General features: G+C 59.3%; 8 protein-coding genes across 8 annotated transcripts; 4 read left to right on the top strand and 4 right to left on the bottom strand.

Moving 5' to 3' along the window:
- Positions 1 to 1,522: 1,522 nt before the first annotated feature.
- On the top strand, positions 1,523 to 2,616 carry PLICBS_003342 (uncharacterized protein; the record flags this gene model as incomplete). Its single annotated transcript, XM_018323081.2, has 3 exons — positions 1,523 to 1,641; positions 1,719 to 1,902; positions 1,969 to 2,616. 3 exons carry the CDS (start codon positions 1,523 to 1,525, stop codon positions 2,614 to 2,616), a joined length of 951 nt encoding a protein of 316 aa, XP_018178311.2.
- A 2,979-nt stretch (positions 2,617 to 5,595) lies between these two features.
- On the top strand, positions 5,596 to 6,837 carry PLICBS_003341 (uncharacterized protein; the record flags this gene model as incomplete). The annotated part of the gene is made up of 3 exons (XM_018323080.2): positions 5,596 to 5,689; positions 5,875 to 6,143; positions 6,361 to 6,837. 3 exons carry the CDS (start codon positions 5,596 to 5,598, stop codon positions 6,835 to 6,837), a joined length of 840 nt encoding a protein of 279 aa, XP_018178310.2.
- A 401-nt stretch (positions 6,838 to 7,238) lies between these two features.
- On the bottom strand, positions 7,239 to 9,725 carry PLICBS_003340 (6-phosphofructokinase, alpha subunit; the record flags this gene model as incomplete). The annotated part of the gene is made up of 3 exons (XM_018323079.2): positions 7,239 to 8,408; positions 8,465 to 8,935; positions 9,003 to 9,725. 3 exons carry the CDS (start codon positions 9,723 to 9,725, stop codon positions 7,239 to 7,241), a joined length of 2,364 nt encoding a protein of 787 aa, XP_018178309.1.
- Positions 9,726 to 11,032: 1,307 nt separating this feature from the next.
- PLICBS_003339 (RNA polymerase II mediator complex subunit) lies at positions 11,033 to 13,032 on the top strand (the record flags this gene model as incomplete). The annotated part of the gene is made up of 3 exons (XM_018323078.2): positions 11,033 to 11,313; positions 11,368 to 11,753; positions 11,804 to 13,032. The coding sequence occupies 3 exons, from the start codon at positions 11,033 to 11,035 to the stop codon at positions 13,030 to 13,032; spliced, it is 1,896 nt and encodes a 631-aa protein (XP_018178308.2).
- A 618-nt stretch (positions 13,033 to 13,650) lies between these two features.
- PLICBS_003338 (uncharacterized protein) lies at positions 13,651 to 17,831 on the bottom strand (the record flags this gene model as incomplete). Its single annotated transcript, XM_065600204.1, has 6 exons — positions 13,651 to 15,669; positions 15,720 to 16,236; positions 16,336 to 16,695; positions 16,748 to 16,760; positions 16,985 to 16,999; positions 17,612 to 17,831. 6 exons carry the CDS (start codon positions 17,829 to 17,831, stop codon positions 13,651 to 13,653), a joined length of 3,144 nt encoding a protein of 1,047 aa, XP_065456276.1.
- A 933-nt stretch (positions 17,832 to 18,764) lies between these two features.
- On the bottom strand, positions 18,765 to 21,124 carry PLICBS_003337 (uncharacterized protein; the record flags this gene model as incomplete). Its single annotated transcript, XM_065600203.1, has 2 exons — positions 18,765 to 19,234; positions 19,291 to 21,124. 2 exons carry the CDS (start codon positions 21,122 to 21,124, stop codon positions 18,765 to 18,767), a joined length of 2,304 nt encoding a protein of 767 aa, XP_065456275.1.
- Positions 21,125 to 21,895: 771 nt separating this feature from the next.
- PLICBS_003336 (uncharacterized protein) lies at positions 21,896 to 23,046 on the bottom strand (the record flags this gene model as incomplete). The annotated part of the gene is made up of 2 exons (XM_065600202.1): positions 21,896 to 22,596; positions 22,668 to 23,046. The coding sequence occupies 2 exons, from the start codon at positions 23,044 to 23,046 to the stop codon at positions 21,896 to 21,898; spliced, it is 1,080 nt and encodes a 359-aa protein (XP_065456274.1).
- Positions 23,047 to 23,717: 671 nt separating this feature from the next.
- Positions 23,718 to 24,650, top strand: PLICBS_003335 (uncharacterized protein; the record flags this gene model as incomplete). The annotated part of the gene is made up of 1 exon (XM_018323075.1): positions 23,718 to 24,650. The coding sequence occupies one exon, from the start codon at positions 23,718 to 23,720 to the stop codon at positions 24,648 to 24,650; it is 933 nt and encodes a 310-aa protein (XP_018178305.1).
- Between the last annotated feature and the right edge of the window lie 77 nt (positions 24,651 to 24,727).

Genomic DNA, 24,727 nt, shown 5'->3' with positions numbered 1-24,727 from the left:
GTCAACAGGCGTCCTGTCGTCACCAGGCCGGGGGTGCGCAACAAACCAAGGCAGCGCAGCGGAGGGGGGGAAAGGCGTTACAACTGCAGGGCAGCAATGGTTAGGTTGGCGGCGATGGGGGGCTTTCGGCGTCCCACAAAGGGCGGGCAGAGATGGAGGGGCGTTGGGCGGGGTCTCCCGCGTCCCAAGAAGCGCTAGGCAGCGGGCCGCCGCGACGGCGATGTTTAAAAAACGGTGGAAAGTTTCCTTGCAACGCCTTATTTTTCCCGTGTGGTCATGGTGAGGGGGGAAGATGGATAGAGAGAAATGACGAAATAGGGTGGACGGGGCTGAGCAGGTCGGCAGCCGCTTGTAGGTTCCATCGTACCTATGGAACGCCTGCAGCAGTGCCGCAACGTACCGTACGGGGGGCCGATCACCGCTACTGCACGCGCGCGGCGCCTGCAGGCCAAGACCAGGCCCGGACATGCCTTCATCATCCTCGTGCCTTGTGAAGGATAGCGCCTTTTACCACTGGTAGGCGACCCTTTGACCGGGAAGGACCTGGCAACTTCAAAGACACCATCGACACCATCATCATCATCGACTTTGACCGCGACCGCCGAGCTGGCTGCCTCGCCCAAGGCCAGGTGGCCAGCACAGCCCGCCCCCGACGGTGTCATCCACCCATCCATCCAGAACATCATCACTCGCGCAGCTGCCCAATCAATCACACGACTCGGCCTCGTCGCCTGAGCCGTTGGGGGCCCAATGGCGGACACGGCCTCTGCGGTGCGCCGCAGTCATGCCGCACCCATGCGAAGCCCATTGGACGCCGCCACACGCCCGCCGCCTTGCCGTCGAACCTGGTGCCTCGGAGAACCGCCGCAGCTTACGTCCCAAGAGGAAGCTGTCGCATTACGGAAGCTTGACGGATCCGGTCAAGCAATGGTCCAGCAGACGCGCCGCAGCCAGAGCGAGTGTTTTGGTTGCGAGCGAGTTCTTGGCTGGCCTTTCCGCGCTCAGTTCAAAGGGCTACGGTACTAAACGTAATTCTTCAGAGGGCCGAGTTGTCCGAGCATTACGTACCAGGCAGTCATCAAGGTGGACGCTCTGAGTTCACAGCGGAAGTTGCGCCATCGTGAAACTCGCCCGTCTTGCGCCCCACGATGCCACAACCCGAGTTTGAAACAAGCACGTGGCAGCTTTCCCCTCGTCGTTGCCCGACGAGTTGACTCCGTGATGACGAATTTCTGTTCATTCTTACTACGTCCCGATTATTTGGCCGCCGCACACGCCATTGAGCGAGCCCTTCGAGGCTGTTATGCCTTGTCAACTTGGTCATGGATAGATCGTGAAGGTGCGCGTTGCGCAAGTCCCCCAGATAAGACCAAGGATATAAGTTGCCAAGACACCGTACACTTTTGCACACGGAAATTCCTAAACCGATCCAAGAAAACTTGCAGAGCCATTACACTCCTGCCAATAAATCTGTTCTGCTTCTACATTTAAACGTGGAGCCATTTCCACGAGCACGTCCACAATGCACCTCGCCCAGGTTGCGGTTCTGCTGACTTGCGGCCTCGCCTCACCCGCGGCCGCTCGCCATGCTTCGGGCGCCGGTGTAGAGAACGTCGCCAGAGCCGTCCCAGGCAGTGGCAGGTAAGAAATCTCTCGATCCTCGTCAACCCCGGGGGGCCACAATTGAGACACGGAATGGAGGCTAACATGTGTCACAGCCAGTCGGGCAGCCAGGCGGGCAGCCAGTCGCGTGTATGGTATTCCATTCGATGCGGCCGCGAACTGACACGGACGTTCCCGGCTGTTTGCTACACACCTACCGCGCGTTGCGACGGCGAGAACTATGTCAACCCGCTCTACATGGAGCAGTGCAGGGCCTGCACGTGCGAGAAGCAGCTCAAGGTGAGGCTCACACACCAGTGACCTGCTTGCCACGAAGATTCAGTACTAACGGCAGCTCTTAAACAGAGGCCAGACGTCGGCAACAACCAGGGCTCGTATGCTAGAAAGAGGAACAGGGCGACTGCCGTCAGTCCAGCGGTCACGCCCGCTCCGGACATGAGGTCCAAGCGGGAGCCGTCCCCAGAAAAGCACAAGGGCAAGAAGAAGAAGAAGACGACGACGAAGACGACCCAGACGAAGACGACGAAGACGACACAAACGAAGACGAAGACGACAGCCAAGCCGACGCCTCCGCCAGCTCCGACTCAGAAACCTGCCCCCCACGTTTATGACGATGAAGATGATGGGGATGTCTATAAGAGGCTCAACAAAGACTTCGAGGTTGAAAGAAGGGATCCGTCTGCGAACAAGAAGACAAAGACGGTGCGGTTCGTCGTCCGGAGCCCCCAAACCGACAAGGGTGAGCCCATCACGCCGACGACCATGACGACGGCCATGTCGACAGCCATGTCAACGCCGCAGCCTACATCGACGCAGGGGCACACGACCGCCTCTTTCCGCGATTGGGACGACGACGAGGAGTTCAAGAAGAGGAGCCCCGAGACCATGGAAAAGAGGGACCCGTCTGCGAACAAGAAGACAAAGACGGTGCGGTTTGTCGTCCGGAGCCCCCGAACAGACGCGAGCGAGCCGACCAACACGCCCAGTGTGTAGAACACTCCGGGCTGGCGAGTGTTTAACGGACAGACTCACACATCATGACACTCGGCGGGCGAAGTACTATCCTGAGACGAAAAAGAAGGGCTGTGTCTTCTTTCATTAGCACGTTTCGCGGTTTCTGGTCTGGACAGTTGAGAACAGAACGGTGCGGCGGAGGGCGGGAGGGAGGGAGGGAGTGAGAGAAAGATGGATCAAGCACAAGAGCGGAGCCCGGTTTCTCTACGCACAATGACGGCCGTTTAAAACAAGGATTAGAGTATTTTCGTCGCACGTCAATGGTGCTGTATGGGAGCGCGTCAAGACGATTTAAACCGACATGTCTGTTTGGAGTCGCCGAGGACGTGTCAGGGTTCCCAATGGCTTGAAGACTCCATGTCCCCATGCCGTTCACTTTCGGCTGGGCAGGCACGCACCCTCGCCAACCTCGGCATTGCGATCATGTAATTCAGCCCTGAGAGGTAGCGAAGCACTCGAGACGAACTGGTGGGGGCTCTCGTCTGCCGGCTGGAAACAGACCATGCCACGAAACTCCGCCATCGACCACCTGCCTTTACGTCAAGTACGAAGAACTGGCGCGCGAATATGTCTCTATTCCTGAAGCTTGGCAGTTCGGCTCATATTTCGGAGCAAAAGATCCCCCTTTAGAATTTCTAGGCGCAAGATTGTCCATCGCCCAGGCCGCGAAGCAAACTCACACCGACAATGTCGTGGCGCGAGTTTCTCCGTGTCGTTTGGTTGCAGCGCCAAGTTATCAGACCATTGTCTTGTGACTCTTGTCGTAAAACCCAGGCCCAAAGCCACGAAACAGGCAAGCAAAACGCAATCAAGTAAAAGGGCTTGTCGCAGGTCACCCCAGGGGGCCACCCCGCTGGCGAGGCGAAAACCGACCCGGCCGGTGCGTGCGGGCCGGGGGTATCGGTATTGCGGTGCACGGAGATTTGAAGGTCCCCCCCTTCTGGTCCACAGCAAACAATCTACTACCTCTTTCAGCAGCAACAGCAAGAGTTGTTTGAGTTCCCTGCGTCGTGTGCGCGTACGCAGTCCTTCGCGCGCACTTGGCGGTGCTGTTGTTTGTACGAGATACTTCGTATCGGACGGGGCCGGCTGGCGACATGACGTTCAAGACGCCGCTGACCCGGAAACCTGCTGAGGATTGTCCGTTATTCTTGCGGTCTGAAATCTACGAAGTACTGTATATGTTCCGCCCCTTTGTCGACCGATAGAACTCGATTATCTGCCCGCGCGGCCAACTTCTTGCACTGGAACACCAACCACCAACTTAGACGCGCATCCTTGTGAGCAGATGCGAGAGAAGCCGTCATGTGCGCCCGCATGGGACAACTCCGGGTTGCTCCCAATCCCCTCCTCATCTTCCTCCGCCTTGTCGGTTTCCACCGTCGCCATCTTTTGTCTTCGTTGTCTGTGCCTCCATCGTCCGTGCCGTGGCCGCCGTAGCCACCACGATGGGCCAGTGGAGCGACACATGTTTGTTTTATCCTCTGTCCGTGGCGTCTGCAACCTCGATAGCCCGCCGGGCCCGTCGCGCGGCACCAGCACCCAGCAACACGGACGGGGAGGCCGATCGAGCCACATGCACCGGCTCTTCTTCGAATCGGGATCCAGCGCACGCGCCGCAGGGGTGGTGGTGTGGGGGATGCACGGCGGAGCCTATTTTTGTGACTTTGTCCGCCTTTCACTCGCTCCATGCCTCTCAGACTATGTACTTGCACCAAGTACTATCGAAAGTCTATTCCTTGCATTGCGCCTCGGACACCTGCGGCCCAGTCGGCCTCTGTTACGAGTACAGGGATTGCTTTTTGGGTCTGAGCTGTCGCGCAAGACTTTGGGGTCTTTGTGAATGGCGACGCCGTGTGGTAAGTACCATAGGACCTGGATGTCCCGAGCACAAGGCGCGAGAGAGAAAGGGGGAGCACTGCTGCAGAGTTTCCGCCTCCCTCTGATGGGCATCTTTGTCGTTTCGCCTCGCCATCAAAGGCTGCTTGCTCCTGGCTGAGGTGAGGAGCGCCGTTGCGCCAGGAACCGCCGCCGCCCCTCTTCGTGCGTGCGTGCGTTCGTGCGTTTGTGCTTGCATGCATGCGTGCATGCGTGCAGCCGGCGCCCCTCGCAACCGTGCGACGACATACAAAGCCGTGTCCGCCCGCCCCCATTGGCTGGGTACGGTATCGTGTAAACATCGTACGAAGTAAGGCGCGGGACGCCATTGTATGCGGCAAAAAGCCCCCCCTTTGGCGAGGCCAGCCCCGGGCCCGAGTCCCATTTCCCACGTTTCGAGGGCCTGACCTGAGACGACGAGCTGAACAAAGCAGAGGAGCTGGACAAAGGCGAGAAGGGGGAAAGGGCCTTGTGACTGTGTTGAGCACTGCTGGGTTGGTGGTGATGGTGGTGGTGCTGCAACTGGCTGCAACGCCAGCGCGCGGATAAGACAACGCAGGAGTGCAGGACCGCCGACGTACATATGTATCCAACACCCAAAAAGGCCGTCTCATGTTGGAATGCCAAGCAGAACGCCAGGCGGTGGAACCCATGGATTGGATCCAGAAGAAGCCCGGGGTTGCGTTGCGTGGGATCGATGGGCGGGCACGGGGCGGGGCGCCGTGGAAAAGGTGGACGGACGATGGAATCGCAATAAACATCCCTTCCCCCGGCGACCTACAATTGACTTCGTACAAAAGTACAAAGTGCCCACATCCCGGAGATGCCCATCGTCGTGGCCCGCTGCCCGCCGTTGCTTCGCCGCTCGCTTGCGCGTTTGACCGTATCATCCCGTGGACTGTCCGGCGGTCTGTCTCTGTCTGCCTCCTCCTCCCCTTTGGCCTCGCAGACCTGCCTGCATCGTTGACTACTTTTTAATATCCTCAGTCCGCCCGTCCCCCTCCCTTCTCTCACCGGACTCAAGGAAAGCCAACCCAAGAAACGCGCACCTGCAAGCCCGCCATCCCACGCCCGCCAATCATGTTCACCAAGTCGATCGCGCTGGCTCTTGCAGCAGCAGCCTTGTCGCTCGTCTCGGCCCAGACGTGGACCGACTGCGATCCTACCAAGCAAAGTAATTAAGTCCCGCCTCCATCATCCCACCCCGCAACCCCGACTCGGCTTCACTTACACCGCGTGTGCCTGGGGAGCTCTGAGCAGCACAACCCCAAGCACGACGAACAGTACCAAAAAAAAGGACAAAAATAAAACAAATAAAATAAATAGATGGACTGACCAGCTGTTGCTTTTATTAAACAGGCTGCCCCCCCGACCCTGCGTTTGGCAAATATCCATTGGAGCATGACTTTGCATGGGGCCCCAGCCCGGCAATCAGCGTGTTCAACGGCGCCGACCAGATCACATACAGCGAAAAGTGCGCCGTGTTTAATATCAGCGCGCCGTACCAATCGCCGACCCTCCAGTCCAAGGACTACGTCTTCTTCGGCGAGATCGACGTAGTGGTCCAGGCTGCCCCCGGAAGAGGTATCGTGACGGCGATTACGCTCCAGTCAGACGATCTCGATGAGGTGAGCCAACACTCAGCTGCCTCCCGTTCCTTCCATAAAGTACCTCAGGCATCATCCCCCGGCATGTTCGCTTCATGCCATTGGCAGTCTTACTCACTCCGCGATGGCTGGATGTGATGCCAAGATTGTACGCTCGAGGGGAAGGGGGGTCCTCGTCCCTTATCATGATACATTGTTTGTGAAGGCGTGCAGAGGCAAGCGGCTTACACGGCGGTAGGTCGACTTCGAGTTTGTCGGCTCCGACACAAGCTACGTCCAGTCCGCCTACTTCAGCAGAGGCAGAACAGACGGCAGTGGCCGTGGCGGAAGCCACGACGTGTCCAACCCGATGAGCGCTTTTCACAAATACTCCTTCCGGTGGAACTCCAAGGGCCTCAAGTGGCTCATCGACGACAAGGAGGTCCGCTACCTCGATTACGAGCGCGCCAAGGCCAGCGGCCCCAGCCTATACATGCCTCAGACACCCATGAGGCTCAAGATCGGCACCTGGGCAGCCGGCGGTCCAGGAACAACGGATGGCGTCGCGAACTGGGCCGGCGGCCGCACCGACTTCAAGAAGGGGCCCTTTGTCGCCTATTACAGGGCCATCCGCATCGTCGACTACGCCGGCGGCGACGGGCCCGGCAAGGACGCCAGACAGTACGTCTACGGTGACCAATCCGGCACCTGGCAGAGCATCAAGGTCATCCAGTAGACACAAGGACAAAGAAAGAGGAGGATATTCAGGACAGAGGCATGGATTAGGCTGGATTGAGACTGCGACCACACGGCGCAGGTGCATTATCGGAAATTCAGCAGTTACACAATGCATAGCAGGACCCGGTTGCCGAGGCAATCTAATTCCAAATAGGCTCAAACCTCAATATCGGTTGGTGACTGAGTTCGTGTTGACTGGACGTTCCCCGGCGCAGGGCTTACAGGGCGAGGAGTCGAGTCAGCCGAGGCGAAGAAGGGCTTCTGGAGCTTCAAGACACGCACAAAACAAAAGCGCCAACTCCGCAGTGACCGAGCACTTCTCTAAAATGCAAAACCCCAAACCCTCGTCTTGGCCATCCTTTTCCTTTTCCAAATTCATGTGCAATCGCCAGCCGGCCCTCAGACAATGCCGCGCTTGGTGTCCTTGGCAATCAGCCCGGTCAAGCTCCGCTCCGGCCTGGGATAGTCGGGCCTGCCACCGAGCATGTCTACCACGTCGCGGAGGCCCAGCCAGTGTGCCGTCTTGGGCCTTCGGTTCGGCCAGTCGGTTCCGCGCTCCTCCAGGTCCTTCATGGGCGTGAAGACAACGTCCGATCCCTGGATGCCGATGACGGCCGTGCTGTTGGGGTCCTTCTTGACGCGGTTGTGCGCGTGGCAGCCGTAGTCTTCGAGGTGCTGGATGCACTTGATGGCCAGGCGGACCGCGCGGCAGCGGTCCATGGGCGACGGCGCGCCACCTTGCTGGACGTGGCCGGGGATGCTCTCTCGGCTTTCGAAGCGGTCGTGTGCCTCCTCGCGGATGATGCTTGCGATGAGCTTAGCGTCGTAAACCTTGCTGGCCTTTTCGTTGACCAGGATCAGACGGCCGGCGCGCGACTGGCCCCTGTCGTTCTTGAACTCCTGCTTGAGGTGGTTGACATCAGCGTTGAGCATCGCGAGACTGATGCCCTCCTCAGGGATATAGACCGCCGATGCGCCAACGTTGAGACCGCTGAGCGTCGCAATGTAGCCCGAGCGGCCACCCTGTGTCTCGATGACGAATACCCGGCGACGGGTCGCCGAGGCGGACTGCTTGATCTTGTCGCAGTAATTAACCAGCTCGTTGAGGCAAGTGTCCGAGCCCAGCGAGTACTCTGTTCCCGGGACGTTGTTGGAAATGGTGGCAGGGAGCAGGCAGATGGGGATGCAGAGCGAGGGGTACTCTTCCCTGGCCTTGCGCAGCTGCGCGACCGAGTGGAAGGCCTCAAACCCGCCGACGATGAAGAGAGCGTCGAACCCGTACTGCTCGATCAGGTCGGCAATCAAATCCATGCCCGAGTCAGACGGCAGCTCCCGGTTCGTTCCAATCTCAGACCCGCCCTTGCTGGCCCAGCCGTCAACCTCGAGCCAGTTGAAGGGGCGGACTGCACCCAGGGGCTTGTCACCGTGGTGGCGAGCGAAGCCAGCGAAGCCATTGTGAATGCCAACGGGCTCGTGTCCGCGGCTAATACAGTATGCGACGGCGGCTCGCACAGCCGCATTCATGCCACCGGCCGGCGCTCCGACGTTGATGAAGCCGATTTTCATCCTCTGCAAAAACCTCATTAGCAGCCGCACATCAAGTCGCCCTTATTCTTCAGACTTACGCTCTTTTCCGGAAGCTTATGGTCGGCGACCATGACGTTGGTGGTCGTGAGGTAGGAGAAGTACTGGTCGGCGAACTCGGCGTCACGCAGCGACATTGCCTTCTCAAAGTCCTTGGCGTCAACCGCGGCTGCCACCTCCTTGGTATCCTGAACTGCTTCCATTAGCGGCTTGCGCACAATCTTGTTCTCGTTGATAGCGATGAAGCACGTCTCAGTCTCGGGTGTGGCCTCAAGGACAGCATGGACTGCCTCGACGCCTTGCAGGGTCCCCAGCATTCGATCGTAGGCGACGGCCGTCCCGCCACGTTGAACGTGGCCGAGGGTTGTGATGCGTGTATCCAGGCCGAGGCCGTCCTCGCTCTTGTTTGCCAGCAGATCCCTGACGTCCTCGGGAGTAATCTTGGTCCCGTCCTTGTCACGGGCGCCCTCGGCGACAATGACAATGGTCTTGCGCTTGCCCATGCTACGGTGCTGTGGAAAATTGTCAGCAAACCTTTCCATGACCGCGCTGAATGTGAGCTTGGCGTAATTCACTTACCCGTGTCACCACGTTGCCCATGTCTTCCCGCCAATCCTGCGGCTGAGGGCGCTCGGGGATGAAGATGAAGTCGGCGCCCGAGGCGACGCCCGCAAGAAGCGCCAGCCAGCCGCAGTGGCGGCCCATGACCTCAATGACGAAGGCGCGCGAGTGCGACGAGGCAGTGGCCTCGATGTAGTCGACCATTTCGCAGATGCGCGAGAGGGCCGAGTAGCAGCCGACGGTGGCATCGGTGCCGGAGAGGTCATTGTCGATGGAGCCGACGATGCCGACAATGTTCAGGTGCTGATAGGGCGCAACCTGGTCTTTGGTAAGCTCGCCCTTGGACACGAGCTCTTCGAGAAGAGAAGGCCACTCGGCGCGGAACTTGTCGGCACCGGTCAAGGAGCCGTCTCCGCCGCAGATGATGAGGGCGTCGATGCCGTGAAGGACCATGTTCTTGGCGGCGGTCATGCGGCCGGGCCGCTCGTAAAAGGCCATGCACCGCGCGGTGCCGATGAGAGTGCCTCCCTCGGACAGCCAGCCGCGGACGTCGTGCCACTCCATCCTCCTGATGTAGTCTCCGCCGCGGACCAGGCCCTCGTAGCCTTCATAGACGGCGAAGGCATCGCAGCCCAGGTGGATGGCGGTTCGGACGACGGCGCGGACGACTGCGTTCATGCCGGGGGAGTCGCCTCCCGAGGTCATGACGGCGATTTTCTTCTTGGGCGCTGCGGCGGCCATGGCGGCGGGCGAGTCTAGGGGCGGTATCGTCTTCGTCGTCGTCGTCGTCGTGGCGGGGAGCGGTCCAGAGATGGCCGGCAGCTTCAGAGCCCGCCACAAGTAGTCGAGGATGCGTCGGAGAGATGCAAAAATGATGCCGGTAGGATGTTTGTCTGGGGAAAACGGCGTCTACAGGGGCATGACGCAGGAGGACGGCTGCGGCGAGACGCCAAGAGGGAGGTGAATCAGGTTTATCTTATGCTCTCTGCGGTTGGCGAATGTGTGCTGCGGCAGCTGGCGGGGTGGGACGCGCCGGCGGCAGGACGGGAAGCGTAGGCCGGCGGCAGGTACCTATTAAACGTGAGGTAGGAGGGGCTCCAGGTGGCAGCGGCGGGGTTTTGCGTGCGGACGCGGCAGTCACTGCGACCGAGGGGCAGCCCAGCTGCTCAGCAGATTTTCCCTTATCGGCGCGTCAATTAATGCAATGCAAGGCAATGGATTCATTATCGGCGGAGCGCAACGCGCGTGGCACCCGCCGCTAAGGCAAAGCTTCCAGAGAGCTATTTTCCTGCTGGGACAAACTTATTGGCGGCTCGTCGAGCTGCCAGCGGTCTAGCTCCCCGATGACGGCGGCACATCGGAGCTGCAGGTGGATCGCATGGGACGGATCCGTCCATGGGCGCGCCCGTGTCCAATCCGCGGCTGCGTCATTATTCCAGGGTATTAGTCGCTTGGATGAGGGAGACAAGAGAGAGAAATGGTGATTTGCGAAGCACGCGCTGCAGCGAGCCCGGGCATCTCTCGACCTCGAGACCGACGATTTCGCGCTGTTAGGGGCGCATGCTCGGGGCGCACCAGGGCAGCCGTCATCGACTTTAAAAACATATCTCACTTCGCCGGAGCATGTTCTGTCCTGTCCAATTCCTCGATTGGCTGCGTCAAACCGCACCCTAACCCACGCAAAGCGGTCGCACCCACCCTCCCATCCTTCCCCCTTCCAGCGGGGCCAGCACCCGCCTCCCCACCGCCTGCCCAAAGCGATACACACCAGCCACAGGCGCCATCAGCCACTGCGATGCCCCACCACCCAGCCCAGCCCAACCCAGCCGAGCTTCCATCGTTCGTGTTCTGCCACAACCTGCTAACGGGAGAGGGCATCGCAGCCATGATCTATCCATCCATCCACATCTAGCCCGCGTTGCTTTCTTGGGCATTGGCTAGCTCGACCTGGCTGCTCACACCACGCGCGTCCCGGTCCTCTGCCTCTGTTCGCGACCTTGGGGAACAAGCATTGAAGCCGCCCTCCCCTCCCACCCCTGGGCGCAGCCATGGCACCCACAGCCGGCCCGCCGCTCTCGCTCCGGCCGTTTCCCGTCGCCGACAGGCAGCCCAGGAACCTCGCCGAGTTCATCGCCCGCGTCAATGCTCGCCCGGGCGGCTTTCGCAGCCTCACAGAAGACAAGCTGCGCGAACAGATCAAGGCTGAAGAGAGCCCTGACCATGACGCGGAACAAGAGGACGTGGACATGTCGGACATTGCAGATGACGAGGATGCCCCCGCCAGCAAGGACCCCAACATCGCCCGCATGGAGGTTCTCAAAAATGTCGAGTAAGTGCCTGTCTGCGACCTCAGCGGGCATCAAGGCGTACTGATACACCGCAGAATGGCAAGTAACACGGCCATGCTGACCCTCGACACCCTTTCCCTCCTCCTCTCGAAACAGAACCCTACACAGGCCAGTGTGACCCTGTCGCAGCAGCTTCGCGACATGGTGGGCATTGGCACCCTTGGAGCCGACAGACTGGACGAACCTAGCGTTGACGAAGCCAAAGAAAAGGCTCAGGAAGAGGTGGCCATTGGCTGGACCTTGATGGAGATCAACAAAACCCGGAATGCTGCCGAGGCCGCCAGCTCTTTTCTGGAGCGTGAGGTGGACACGGAGAGCAGATATTGGGAGGAGGTCATGGCGGTCAAGAAGGCCGGCTGGTCCATGTGTAGAGTGCCTCAGGAGCGCCATACACTGGGTGTTCGCTTCGGGTTTTCAGAAGGTACGACACGACCGCCGAAGCAGAGGGTGTACGCCTACTGACCAGAACAGCTGCGCCCGAGTTTAAGAGCAACGGCTTGGCCCCCATGCGAAGAAGCGATGACGGATCCATCGAGCTTGACCTCGGCCGCCTTGGCGGTGTATCGGAAGGCCTCGTTGTCACATACGAAAAGGATGGCAAGCTCGTTGGCCGATCGGTCCCCTGGCGGCGGTCCCCAGATGACCCTTCCCTTGAGTCTCGTGTGCTCGAAGCGCGCAACACCATATTTTCACAGGAGCTCTGGCATGAGCTGACTCGCGAGGCTCGCACCCTGGCCGCATACGACGTTCGTCTACAAGGGTCACGACTGACGTGCAAGATCGAAGAGTCATCCAAGATCAGCATTGAGCTACTGCCTCTCGAGGCTTGCCCACCTCCAGACGATGCGCTGCCAGAAAATGGGACGACGGAGATGATGCTGCTGTCCTTGCATCTTCTTCTCAGCTATGCTCACCGTTACAACGAACTTCTGAGGACCCGTCCCATACCCCCTCACGTCTCGCGGGCTCGCGGCCAACAGACCTACACTCTTCTCCGACCCATAATTGCGCGCATGAAATCCATTCTCAGTATCAGAGCCTGCACGGAATATGTCGGAGGCCTCGTCGGGGCCCTTCAAAAGGCTGGCCTGCCGTCGTCATTTACACTCCGCACGCCTCAGCTCTCGGCTGTTGAGCCCGGCGCCAGCGGCCCTAATCAGCAGTCTGGCGCTCAGACTCTCGTCCGGAATATGCTCCAGCCTCTTGAGTTTACCGTAGAGGTCGTCATTCTCGGTGGCACGTCGTTCACCATCCGCGGCCGGACGTTCCTCTTCCCCTTTACAGCAACATACTACCATGTACTTCTCCCGCCTTCGTCGCCCTTGCAGGCCATGGCGGCACCGTTCGCAGACGGGTACTCGGAGCTTCGCACCCTCTCTGAGTACATCCACACAGCCGTCGCGCGCGCCCTCGCGACAGATTACCTTGCCAAGCTCGCCGCATCGTCGACCGACGTCGAGTGGGCGCTGGATATCGTCGGCACGACGATTCAAGACGTCGTCGGCAATCACTCCGGCTTGCACCTTGGCGTGCGCGACGTCGACGCCAAACCAACCGTCGTCCTCACGAGTGTCGCAGCCGGCGAGCGCAGCAGTAACGCCGGTCAGAAGGCGTGGACGTGGGCCAAGGACGGGAGCGGCAGTGAGAGCAGGACACTACAGGATGTGGCCGACGAGCTCTCCGGCACCGTCACCGCGTAGCACGATGACGGTGACCCAACTCGTTCCACCCCAGTCTTGTGATTTTGAACGCCTCCGCTCTCGATGAATGGCTTGACGGGTTCTGTGAGGACACGAGCGTAGAATGAGAGACTGTTTATTCTTATGCTCTGTCACACTCTAGGTCTACATTTCCTAGAGTTTGGGGTTAAGGAGGCTTCACTAGGCGCGATGCGTGGCAGGATATACCCTTACGAAGTACGACAGTAATGAATCAGCGGTGTCCCGAGCCGTCTCGGTTGCGTCGTATGCATGCGTGAAGAGTAGCAGTGATCATCATGTGTTAAGGTACGCATAGTCTACGCCGCCGAATTTTTCAAACCTGCCAGTCTACGGGCCTCAGGTGGTGAGCCTTGCTTAAAATCTCGCCGTATGCAAGTCAAAGCATGCCGCCCGCGCCGTCTATCCCCTGGTCGCATGCAATCCAGGCCAACCAACCACCCTTTGCAAGAAAACCATGCCTTCTCGCGCCGACGCCATGCTCTATCAGGTCGCTGAGAAACTAAATGTACACACGAAAAAAAAAACACAGAGTTAGGGAGCGCATCCGCGATGCTGTTCCTAAGCTTGATAGCGCGAGACCGTCTCCTGCGTGGGAGCCTAGTCTCTTCCGTTGAAGAGAAACTTGAGCTCGTTCACGTTCAGACGGCCAATCTTCATGCTCTCCGTCTCGTCAAGAGCCGCCTCGACAATCGCCTTCTTGCGCTCCTGTAGCTCCATGATGCGGTCCTCGACCGTCTCCTGGGTGAGGATGCGGTGCACCTTGACGTCCTTGGTCTGCCCGATGCGGTGGGCGCGATCAACGGCCTGCATCTCGATGTAAGGGTTCCAAAACGGGTCCATGATGATGACGTTGTTGGCCGCGGTTAGGTTGAGGCCCGCGTTGCCGGCACGGAGGGAGACGAGCATGACCGTTGCCTCCGGCTTCTTCGTAAAATCCCGTGCTGCCTGTGCGCGCTGGTCGCCGGACATGCTGCCGTCGTAGCGTAAAGGCTTTGGCCCTGACTTGTTCTGCGTCATGGCTACCTCAAGCAAGTCCAGAAGCAGCGTCCACTGAGAAAAGACGATGGCTTTCTCCTTGCTGGCCTTGATTTTCTCAAGAAGCTCCATGCATGCAGTAACTTTAGCCGACGGCATCCAGGTCTTGCGCAAGTACCGCATGTACTTTTTGTAGGCCGCCTGGTTTTTTCCAGCCTCGATACGGAGGCTCTTCAGCATCGACGGTTTCACCTCATCCTCCTTCTTCTTTCCTTTCTTCTTCTTCCTCTTCTGCTTCACAGGGGCATCCGCAGAGCCACCGCCGGCCGCACAGGCCGCCATGTCATCCTCTTCGTGAAGTTCGTCATCAACAACGAAGCCCTTAAGGTTACCTTTGCTGTCAACGTCGTCGGCGTCGGATTCGTTATCCGAGTCCGAATCGTCATCCCCACTGTCAGAGTCTTCCGGGTCCGACTGTGACTTGACGATCGTTTCTGGCATGTGAACGGTCCGAAATGCGTCGTAAGAAAAACATTTCTTCGGGTCAAATGAGCCACGACAGACGGGGCAACTGGCCTCGCTCGAACCCTCACCCGACCGAACATGCATGGACAGGGCGTTGTCCACCAGCCGAGTGAGGCAGTCTTGGCAGCTATCGTGGCCGCATGGGACGAAGAATGAAGGAGACTGGACGGCGTCGAAGCATATGGGGCACTCAAACGCCTCCAAGGCCTTGATCCTTTCGACGACCGGCCTCTCGAGACTCTTGACCAGATCCAACATGTCCTCGGAGTTGGCGCTGAGTGGGGCGGCGTCGTCGACGTCAAGGTTCAAGTGCGGGTGGCAGCAAGCTTGGCGCATGCGAAGAAGGAGGACAAGAATGTTGGAATAGTTCTTGCCGACAGATCCATCGCGAAGATACTTGCTGAACTCCACCTGAGACTTCTCCTCCAGCTGCTTGTAGAAATGCCGCTCGTCTTCGCAAAGATCCGCGTGCACGACTTCCTCGGACTTGGCGGGTAAGTTGAGGATCGGTTTCCCTTCCAGCTCAGAGTCCTTTTTGCGTCGTAGCATGATGGCTCTGAGCAGGGCCCGCAGCCTCTCCATGGCGACAGACTTCTTAACACCCTGCTTCCCCCAAAGTGTTCCGAAGGACTCTCGAAACCTATCCCAGTGGCAATAGGGTTTGATCTTGAGAAACTTCACCAACGAATACAACTCGACCACACCGTTCATCATCGGCGTGCCTGTGAGGCACCACCTGTACGTCGCTTTGATACTGTGACACGCTTTTGCCGTCTTAGTCTTCTCGTTCTTGATGTACTGCGCCTCGTCGAGGATGACTCTGTAGAACTCTGCTTTCTGAGGGTGCAGCAACGGGAAATTGGTTGAGCTCGCGCGGTCGTTGAAGTCGATGGTCCTGTCGCGATTCTCTTCCAGGAACTTGTGGAGCCGCTTCCACTCGGCAGCAATAATCCCGTAAGTGGTGAGCACCACGTCGTAGCGTTGCAAATCATCGCAACTGACGTTCTTGGAATTGTGGTAGACAAAGACAGACATCCGGTACGCGGGTCTGGTCTTGGTCTTTAGTTCATCTTCCCATTGGCGAATCAGGGATAAAGGGCCAATGATAAGGTTTGTCTATCGCTTTGTTAGCCAGGGATATTCTCGTCACCAAGGTCTAGACGTACTTTGGGCCGCTTCGTCTGCGGGCGGTCCAGCATGAGGGCCAATGTTGAGATGGTCTTGCCGAGGCCCATGTCGTCGGCAAGAATGCCTCCCTTGTTGGAGCCGTCTTCCATCTTCTTCATCCACGACAGGGCGAGCTCTTGATGCAGATAGAGTGCCCCTCTAAGCCCAGTCGGGGTCCCATTGCGATTGCGTTCGGGGATATCCATATCTGGTCGAATGTTCTGAAGCAGGTCATCCAGCTCCTTCTCAGTGACCCTTGGGTCGTGGTACGCCTCGGACAGATAGCTAGTGAGTCTATCGGGGAATTGTTGGCCATTCTCGTCCGAGTATGTCGAGTAGTTGAAGTGGCTCGTGCGATTGATGATGTCCATCAAGTTTTGATCTCCAATGGATGGCAGGCTCGCTACCCTTCCAAGGCCCAAGTTCCCCGCTTGAGGTGCACCCAGAAACGTGGGCATTGTGTGTGGCCCAAGGCCATAGTTCAGGCCCGAGCCATAGGCGCGGGACGGTGCGAAACTTGACGGGGTCAGTGAAGCCGGCGGATGGCCTGCACTGAAGCTTCCCGCGAGCGGATTGGCCGTCTGCACGCGCGGGGTCGATGGAGCTGTGGCATACGGTGGACCAGGAGCAGGCGATGCTGTCGCTGGAAAGCCATATGGTGTGTCCCAGCTCGGATCATATGCCCCTGGCATGTTCATCGTGGTCTCTGAGCCAGGCCGTCCAAAGCCATGGCTACTGATTCCAGCCATAGAATCTGACGGCCCAGATAGTCCTCGTGAGTTTGCCCGCTGGGTGGCCATCAGCCTCGACAGCGGGTTTTGGCCTTCAGGGTTCGAAGGGAGCCGCGACGAAGGGCCAGCTGGTGATTCCTGGGACAGCTGCTGAGCAAGTTGCCTGTCCCGCAACTCCTGCTTGGCCCTGTTTTCGGCCTTGATTTGCTCAGCAATGTATGTTGCATCATCCTCGACGTCGGACCTAGGTTGTCATTAGCCTCACGGCGGATGATGGCCGGGTCAACTTCACATACCCTGTCAGATCGACTATTTCGACATCCTGGGACGAGACCAGGGATCGCGAAGTTCCCGCGGGAGCTGGAGAGGTCCGTCGGGACTTCGGTGAGTCGTCCCGGGCAGAGAAAGCTAGTTCTCGCTTCCGGCTTGGCAAAGACCGCGACGCTGGACTGTCCCAACTGTCGTTTGACATGGTCGGTCTCCGAGGTGTCGTCACGGTTGCGAGTTGAGCGAGACGACCTCCAGAAGGGGACTCTGGGCGAGGTTCGCTGGCTTTGCGAGAGTTAGCAAATGAACGTGAAATAAAATCGAAGTGAGGATGTGGACGAGAAGACACGGGTTAAGTACGAGTGGCGTGCTGCACTACCCCCAGGGCTCTTCAGCTTGCGGTGGAGCTGCACTGGCAAGAGTCGACCCGTGAATGCGTGTGCGACGCGCTTTCTGGTGACAGGGGACACCTGCAACGGGAGTGGCGAAGCATTGGATGGGACGGGAGGACCAAGGGAAAGATTAGGCGCCAAAAGGGCCAGTGACGGAGGAGTGCGGTGCAGCGTGAACAGCGACCAGACGAAGCCAGCGGCCAGGAAAGGGTTCGGTGGAGCACAGCCAACTGTGTGAAGACACGCACGAAGCGTGTGAAGAAGACGTAGTAGCACGACGGAAAGGAAAGTGCGAGAAGCGGGACTTGCCTGTTGCATATGGCGAGGCTGACGGGAGGCCGCGGCTTTGTGCAGGCAGTCTGCGGTTGGCCACTGCACGAAGGTCAGCTTCAGCTCACCCCAATTTGCCTCTGTACGTGTTTGGGGCCCGGGCCTGCCCTGATGCATCGCAAACCATGTGCAGAGGTTCACAGGCGCGTGCCGAGCGTGGTAGAAACTCACGTAGCTCTCCAGAGACATCGCCATGTTGCGCTGGTGCCTGAGACTGTTTCGACTGGCCGATGATTGCCTTCAGGCGCTCAATCTCCTTGGCAGCCTCTCTCCTCTCCTCCTCGACTCCCTCAAACGTCTGGTCCCCGAGGGACGCCAGAATGACTTTCTGGACCGTCAGCTCCTCCTCCAGCTCGGCTAGGGTCTGGCCGTCAGCCATGACCGTGGCCATCGCTCCTGCTCCGCCAGCGGCTGAGCTGTACGCATCCGTTCTGGGCAACGGGGCCCTGGTGCATGAGTCGCCGGCGTCGAATCGTCGGGGGGAGAAAGCGAGGGGGTCGGTGTTCGCGTCGTTGGAGGGGTCGAATCGGGTCGTTTCGTTGTGGCTCGCTGCGCCGTTCCCAGGCGTTTGGGTAGCCTGTGATTTGCCGCCGCAAGACGCGTCGAACCGCTGCCTCTCTGTATTATGTAGTCGTGTCACGAGTTGCCGTTAGGCAGCGGGGGAGGCGTCGTGGCGGAGTGAGGCTCAAGGAGCTTGGGCAGCGGCGCGGAATGGCGACGCGTCGTGTAAAGTGGAAGCGCAAGCCCGGGCACGATCGATCCACTGCGTCGGTAATGGCTTTCGCAGAAGTTGCCCGCCTATCGTGGATGGCCATGTGCCTGGACTGGGTCAGAGAGCCACTCAAGCGGCAGGTGCTGGGGAGCGCTGTCACCCCACTAGTACCAAATTGGTCCCTTCCATCCGTGGATGTCAGGCCCCGCCAATGCGCCCCGCGCAGCAGCCCACAACAGCCCGTCGGGAGCCCTGCTAACGGGCCCTGGAACCAAAGACCCCCCAAGCACAGTGACGCAACACCCGCCCGACCTCCTCCAAGGTTCGCCAACTTACACCTCCAGGCTGGAAGTCTCAACCGTAGCCCAAGCCCGTCACCCTCGAACGAGCCAAGTCAGAGTAAAGTCGACCTCAATGAACTACCCGCAACGAAGGCGAAATCATATGCGGAATGCAGGCTTCGCGCTTGTCTGCCAGGCCCGGCGAAACGGAGTATAAATGAAGTCAACTGCCTACCAACTAAGAATGCCATGTCGCTGAGGCCCGCACACCCAAACGCCTACGCCCATCACATAAGAGTCTACTCAAGCAACAATGCAGATGGCTTCTTCCTCAGCCACTCTCTCCATCTTCGTCAGACTTGCTGCCCGCAATCTTGTCCCAAAGGTGCTCCACCTTGCCCGTAAACCAGTCCCAGAAACCCTTGACCTTGCCCACCAGGCCGTCGTCGTCATCGTCGTCATCGTCGGTGCCTTTGTCATCATTGCTTGGTGGAGGTGTTTCTCCCAGCTTCTCCTCCGTCTTGGTCGGCTTTGCGGGTATCGTCGGTCGCTCGCTGATGGTTGGTTGTCCAGGAGGCGTCGGTCGTTCAATGACAGTCAGCTGTCCCGGGTGCGTCGGCCGCAGAGGTGCGTCCGAGGGCGAGTGAGTCTCCGACGACTGAGGCGGATCAGCGGGAACCTCGGGCGTATCCTCTGGCCTGTGCTGGCCGACGGGTTTAAGCGGCAGGCGCAGTGTACCGTTGTTGGGCTTGGGCACCATTCCGATGGAGTCGGCCAAGATGTTGTACACTTCGATATTCTCTGCAACTCTTGTCAGCCAATGTCTTCTCTGCAACAGCTCGCACACGAGTACTTACGGAACGGCTTCAATTCGCTGTTGGCGGGATGTGGGAATGCTGGCCCTCGGGCAATGAAGATGGCACGCATGAGCGGATGCTCATGGTCGTAGCCGTGCAGGCCCCTGGGGTGGTAGACGAGGCCCTTCTCCTTGCCCTCCTTGACGTCAAATTCCTTCTTCGTGACAATGGCCCAGCCTGTCTTCGGCACAATCCATAGTGGCGCGATGCGATGGTTGTTTGAGAAGTGGTAACGCTCCGGCATGTCGACATCGCGCAAGTACACCTCAAAGTTGGGGTTCGACTTGGCTTTCTCCTTGAGTCCGTCGTAGAGGCCCTGTAGATCCTTCTCGTCCTTTGGCCGGAGGCCGTAGAGCGGCCAGCCGTCCGTGTGCTCAATCTTGGACGTGTCGACCAGGTCCTCAAGCTGCATCAGCCGTGTCACATCAGTCGTGGCCATGCCGTGGTCAGAAACCACGATGACGTTGACGATATGAGTCAGATTGCGAGCTTCCAGGCCTTTGTATAGCTCACCAACCATGCTGTCCGCGCGCTCGATCGTGGCCCGAATCTCAGTGCTGTTCGGTCCGAACCTGTGCCCATCCGCATCCACGTCTGGCACGTACGCGGCGATAAGCTGCGGCCGCATGTCGCCGACCTTGGCCGACTTGTCTTCCTTGCCCGGCTTGTCAAGGAACTCCAATACGCGTGACACCTTGTTAGGCAACTTCTCCTTGCCGTTGTACTTGTCCATGAAACTCGGCTCGATGTGCATGATGTGCGCCTCACTGCCCGGCCACATGTGCACGGCAGTGCGGATGCCTTGCAGCTCTGCAGTTGCCCAAAACGGCTCGCCACCCCACCATTTGGGATCTAGGCTACGCTCCGGATCCGTGTAGTAGAATTCGGCGCGGAGCTCAGGATCCCAGAAGGTGTTGCCGACCACGCCGTGGCTCTCCGGGTACAGACCCGTTGCCAGTGTATAGTGATTTGGAAACGTGACAGACGGGAACGACGGCAGCATGTACTTGGGAGAGACGCCTTCTCTCACCAACGCATTCAGGTGCGGCGTGATGCCTCGTTGCAGAAAGTCGGCCCGGAATCCGTCGAGGCTGATGATGATGGTTGTTGGCGAGAAGAGCGCCGTGCCGTTGCTCATAAAATGCGGCTTAAGCGAAGCAGACTTGCGATTCCTCGACAGCTTCCAGGCAACCAGTACCAAAATGGCGAAGCCGATGCTGATGAGGGTATAGATCAGGACAGCGCGCCGCCAGCTGCGTCCGCGTTCAGCTTTTGCATTGGCCATCATGTTGAGGCGCCGCCGGTCGACCTCGTCGCTGTCCTCGCGTTCGGTGGTATCGCCCGTCGAGCTGCCGTCCCGCATCCCGCCCTCCTCCATCTCGTACATGAGCTCGCCGTCTTCGCCATGCTGCGCGTGCTCGAGCAGTCGTTCCCGCTTCTGCTTGCGCCTCTCCCTCCGCGCAGACCTCTTCTCGAGGACCAACGACTCGGTTGAGCTCGCCGCCGCCGCCATATTCGACTGGCTCGGCCGCCGGCCGAACATCTTGAAGGGATTCGGCACCGCCAGATTGGAACTGCGGCGCTGGCGTTCCTGCTGACGTCGCGACGTGGTCACCAGCCGGTCCACGTCGTCTTCTTCCATCAGGACTATTCGGTCGTGGGCTCGCAGCTCGCGGCTGTTGCGAGCCCGCTGCTGCAGCTGGTCATCTTCGCTATCTGTGTCCTGATCGCTCCGGCTGAAGATGGAGGATGCATCGTCGTCGTAAGCGACCGGCGAGAGCAGGGAGCCGTTGTCGCGGTCGGCCGGGTTCGTGTCCAGTCTCTGGAGAGGCATCTTGTCGCTCGCCTTGGGAGGACCTATGTGCCCTGGCAGCGTGTCATTTGAGTGATGAAGCCAAATTGTGTCCGGCAACAATGTACGGCGATGATGGCGATGATGACGACTGCTGAGGATGCTGTTTCGAGGTCGGATCTCAGGGTTGTACGGGCGCAACGGACGCAACAGGGGCCGCCGAGGGACGCTAGAGGTGCCGATCCGGGGTGGCTGACCCGCTTACCCTGCACCGTGTTTGACTTCGAGATGCTTAAATTGTACTAGATATGACGGAACAATGTCAAAACGCTACGCATGAAATCTTGTGCATGATACTTTTGTAAATCACTGGAAAATTGAGAAACATGTTCTCGGTACAAATCGTAACTGCGACTAGAGTTCTCTCGCTGGGTGCTGAAGTGCACATGGAATGCATTGACCTTTGCTTTAGGTCCAACACCGCATTACCCCCGGCGACAATGCTGAGATTGCTCGTTTATGCGCGCGTTAGAGGTCAAGTGCTATCTATGGTTTTATTAAGCAACAGTGTCATTCTGGCGCAATAACTGAAACCAGTGCCCGTTCCATTCGAACGCCGCTGTGAGCTCAATGCCTTCTCTCATCCCATTCGACAGGCATTACTCTATTCCTTATCCCACAGTCTGCGACACTCGGCCTTCCGGGCTTTTCATGCACAGAAAACATAGAACGAGTGTGGTGGTGAGACATTCGCGGCTGCAGTTCTTTGGCAAATCCGAGAGAAAACCCCCTCAGGCAAACGCCGATACCTCATCAGCACACCTCCAGCATCCTAAGCGACCCTCCCCTCGACGCGAACCATCCCTCTGCCTCGTCCACACCCAAGAGGCAGCTTATCCACATCCTCCCGAAGCGGTCCACGTCGTCGGCCTTTGCCTCCTCGAGCACGTTCCCAAACTGCGCGTCCCTGACCACAAAGTGACGCCGGGCCCCCCACGCGCGCGCAAACTCCACCGCCGTGGTCGCCGTCCAGAGGTACGCCGACAGCGTCCAGGCGTGGCACAGCCCCAGCCTCCCGTCGCACGTCAGGCCCCGCTGCCCGGAGACCAGGCGGTACACCTGCAGGAAGAAGAAGGCGAACAGGCACGTCCGGCGCGCCGACTCGTGCAGGATCCAGTCCCGCCAGAAGGCCTGCGTGGGAGCCAGCGGGTGCAGCGGCAGCTCCTTCTCCGGCGGGTCGACGGTGTCGAAGCGCACGTGCGCGAGTAGGTCCATGGTCGACGACTCGAGCGCGGGGATGGCCTTCTCGGCCGACGCCCGTGCCCGCATGTCCCCGTCGAAGAGCCGGATGATCTGATACAGGATCAGGGCCTGCGTGTGCGCCAGCACGTCGAGGAAGCCCGTCGGCGCAGGGGTGGCGAGCAGGTCGCATGCGCGGACCTCGATGGCGTGGAATATGACGGGCGCGTTGACCCGGGTCTTGGCCGCGTAAAGCGCGCAGGCGGCGTGCGCGTCTGTCGCATGATGTTAACACAAACTCGACTGTTGGTGGAGACATCTGCCGGGGGGACGGGAGTGCTGCTACCTTGTATAGATCGGGGCATGCCGTCGCGGTACAGCAGGGGATGACACCACGGCGTCTGCGTCTCGGCAATCATCATGCTAGGCGTCTTCCGGATCTCTTCGATTGCAAATCGGAGCCTCCGCGAGATGGCATCTTCAATGTCCTGGAACTCTCGGGCTGTCGGGGCAGACAGCGCCGACGGCTGGTGGACAAGGTCCATGTCAATGACGGACGCATCCGTCGAGAAGCCGAGCAGGGACACGTCGGAGAAGTCGCCGAGATCCGCTGCGCAGAGATCACTGGCGGCAGTTGTCGTCGTAATGGGGTCCAGGGCGCCAATATCTAGATTCATGCAGTCCAAAGTGTCCAGCGGGGTCACGGGCGGAGCTGCGGCGGCCATGGTTGCTTGGTCGTCGTCGACGCCGCTCCAGCCGCCCCTGCTCGGCTCTTCAAGTGTGGCACGTAGCGCCTGTCGATGGCTGGAGCTGCCGGAGGCGCCGCCGGGGCGCATAGGATAGTCGCATATGATGCCGCGCTGCTCGCACCGCAGACAGCAAGGGAGTGCGAAGTCGCAGCGACGTTTGGCCCTCCTACAGGCCACGCAGCTCTTCGACCGAGGGGGCGGGTTCCCGCGCTCCCGCGATGTCAGCGACATGACGGCGATGGAATCGTTCTTCAGACCGTTTCACTCCTCGCGCAGCTGTCCCCGGAGAGGGCCGCGGTGAGGGTCAGAGAGCGGAAGCGACAGGCGCATGTCAGCCTGGCGGTGGAAGTGCGCCGGGAAAAGTGGAGACGGGCGGAACTCCGCCCATCGCCGGCCTTCGCGTGCCCGGCGTGTCTCGCCCGGGGCGGCTCCGGAACGGCGGACGTCCGCGCAATTGTGGCTCTCTGACCTCCGCCAGCAACGTCGCGAGACGGAGTTCCGGAGGCAATCCAAAGCATTGCCATCGATCTCGATGTATTTTAGGAGAGACACCCCATGGTCATTCACATGGAACACGAGTGATTTACTCCTGCAGAAATTCACAGCATCTACCTCTCGTTGAATCACTGTGCAGAAGCGAAACGACCATGTCGAAGCCCACTGTCTTTGTCTGCGGCATCACCGGCACTCAGGGCCACGCCGTTGCCTCCGCTCTCGCCCCCCACGGCGTGCCACTCCGCGCCCTTGTCCGCGACCCCTCCGCGGACGCCGCTACGCAGCTCGCCGCCTCTTTCGGCGACGCCCTGACCACCGTCCACGGCGACTACGACAATGGCGCGGCTTCGTACGACGCCATGAACGGCTGCACCACTCTCTTCCTCAATCTATCACCCAACTTCACCGACCCGACTGCTGAATCGCGGCACGCCGACTCGCTGCTCGCCGCGGCTCGAGCCGCCGGGATCACGCACGTCATCTACTCGAGCGGGCTTTCAGTCAACGACCCCGAGCGCCTCCCGCACTGGGACCCAAAAAGCTTCACGGCGGCCGTCCTCCTCTCCAAGGCCGCGATCGAAGACAAGGTCCGAAACGCCGGCTTTCCGCATTGGACCATCCTTCGCCCTGGCAACTTCATGGCCAACTACACCTTGCCCCTTGTGCGCATGTACCCCGGCCTCACCTCTACGGGCCGCTGGTCCACTGCGCTGCTTCCCGATTCCGTCCTCCCCATGGTCGATCCCGTCACCATTGGCGCCTTTGCTGCGGCCGCTGCGCTGGATCCACCCCGGTTCCATGAACAGGAAATTGAGATTGCGGATCAGTTCATGACATTGAAGGAGCTCATGCCAAGGCTTTCTGCGGCTGCTGGGCGTGATCTTCAAGCCGTGTACATGACGAACGAAGATGTAGAAGCTCAAAAGGGAGCAAACCCAATGGTCGCGGCAATGCTCATGATGAGGGACTTGAGCATTTTTGTTGACATGGCCAAGGTGAAGAGCTGGGGAGTCCCCTTGAGCAGCTTTGACCGGTTTTTGGAAAGGGAAAGGGCACGCGTGCTTGAGACTTACAAGAATGTTTAAGGAGATGACAGTTGCATTGTTCGAAGCGATGACGGCAGTATTGTGTGTCTTGCCATATATATATAATCTACCACCCG

Source organism: Purpureocillium lilacinum, assembly GCF_023168085.1.
Source record: "Purpureocillium lilacinum CBS 284.36 DNA, scaffold_2, whole genome shotgun sequence".
NCBI classification, from domain to species: Eukaryota; Fungi; Ascomycota; class Sordariomycetes; order Hypocreales; family Ophiocordycipitaceae; genus Purpureocillium; species Purpureocillium lilacinum.
This window is presented reverse-complemented; position numbering and strand designations above follow the sequence as displayed.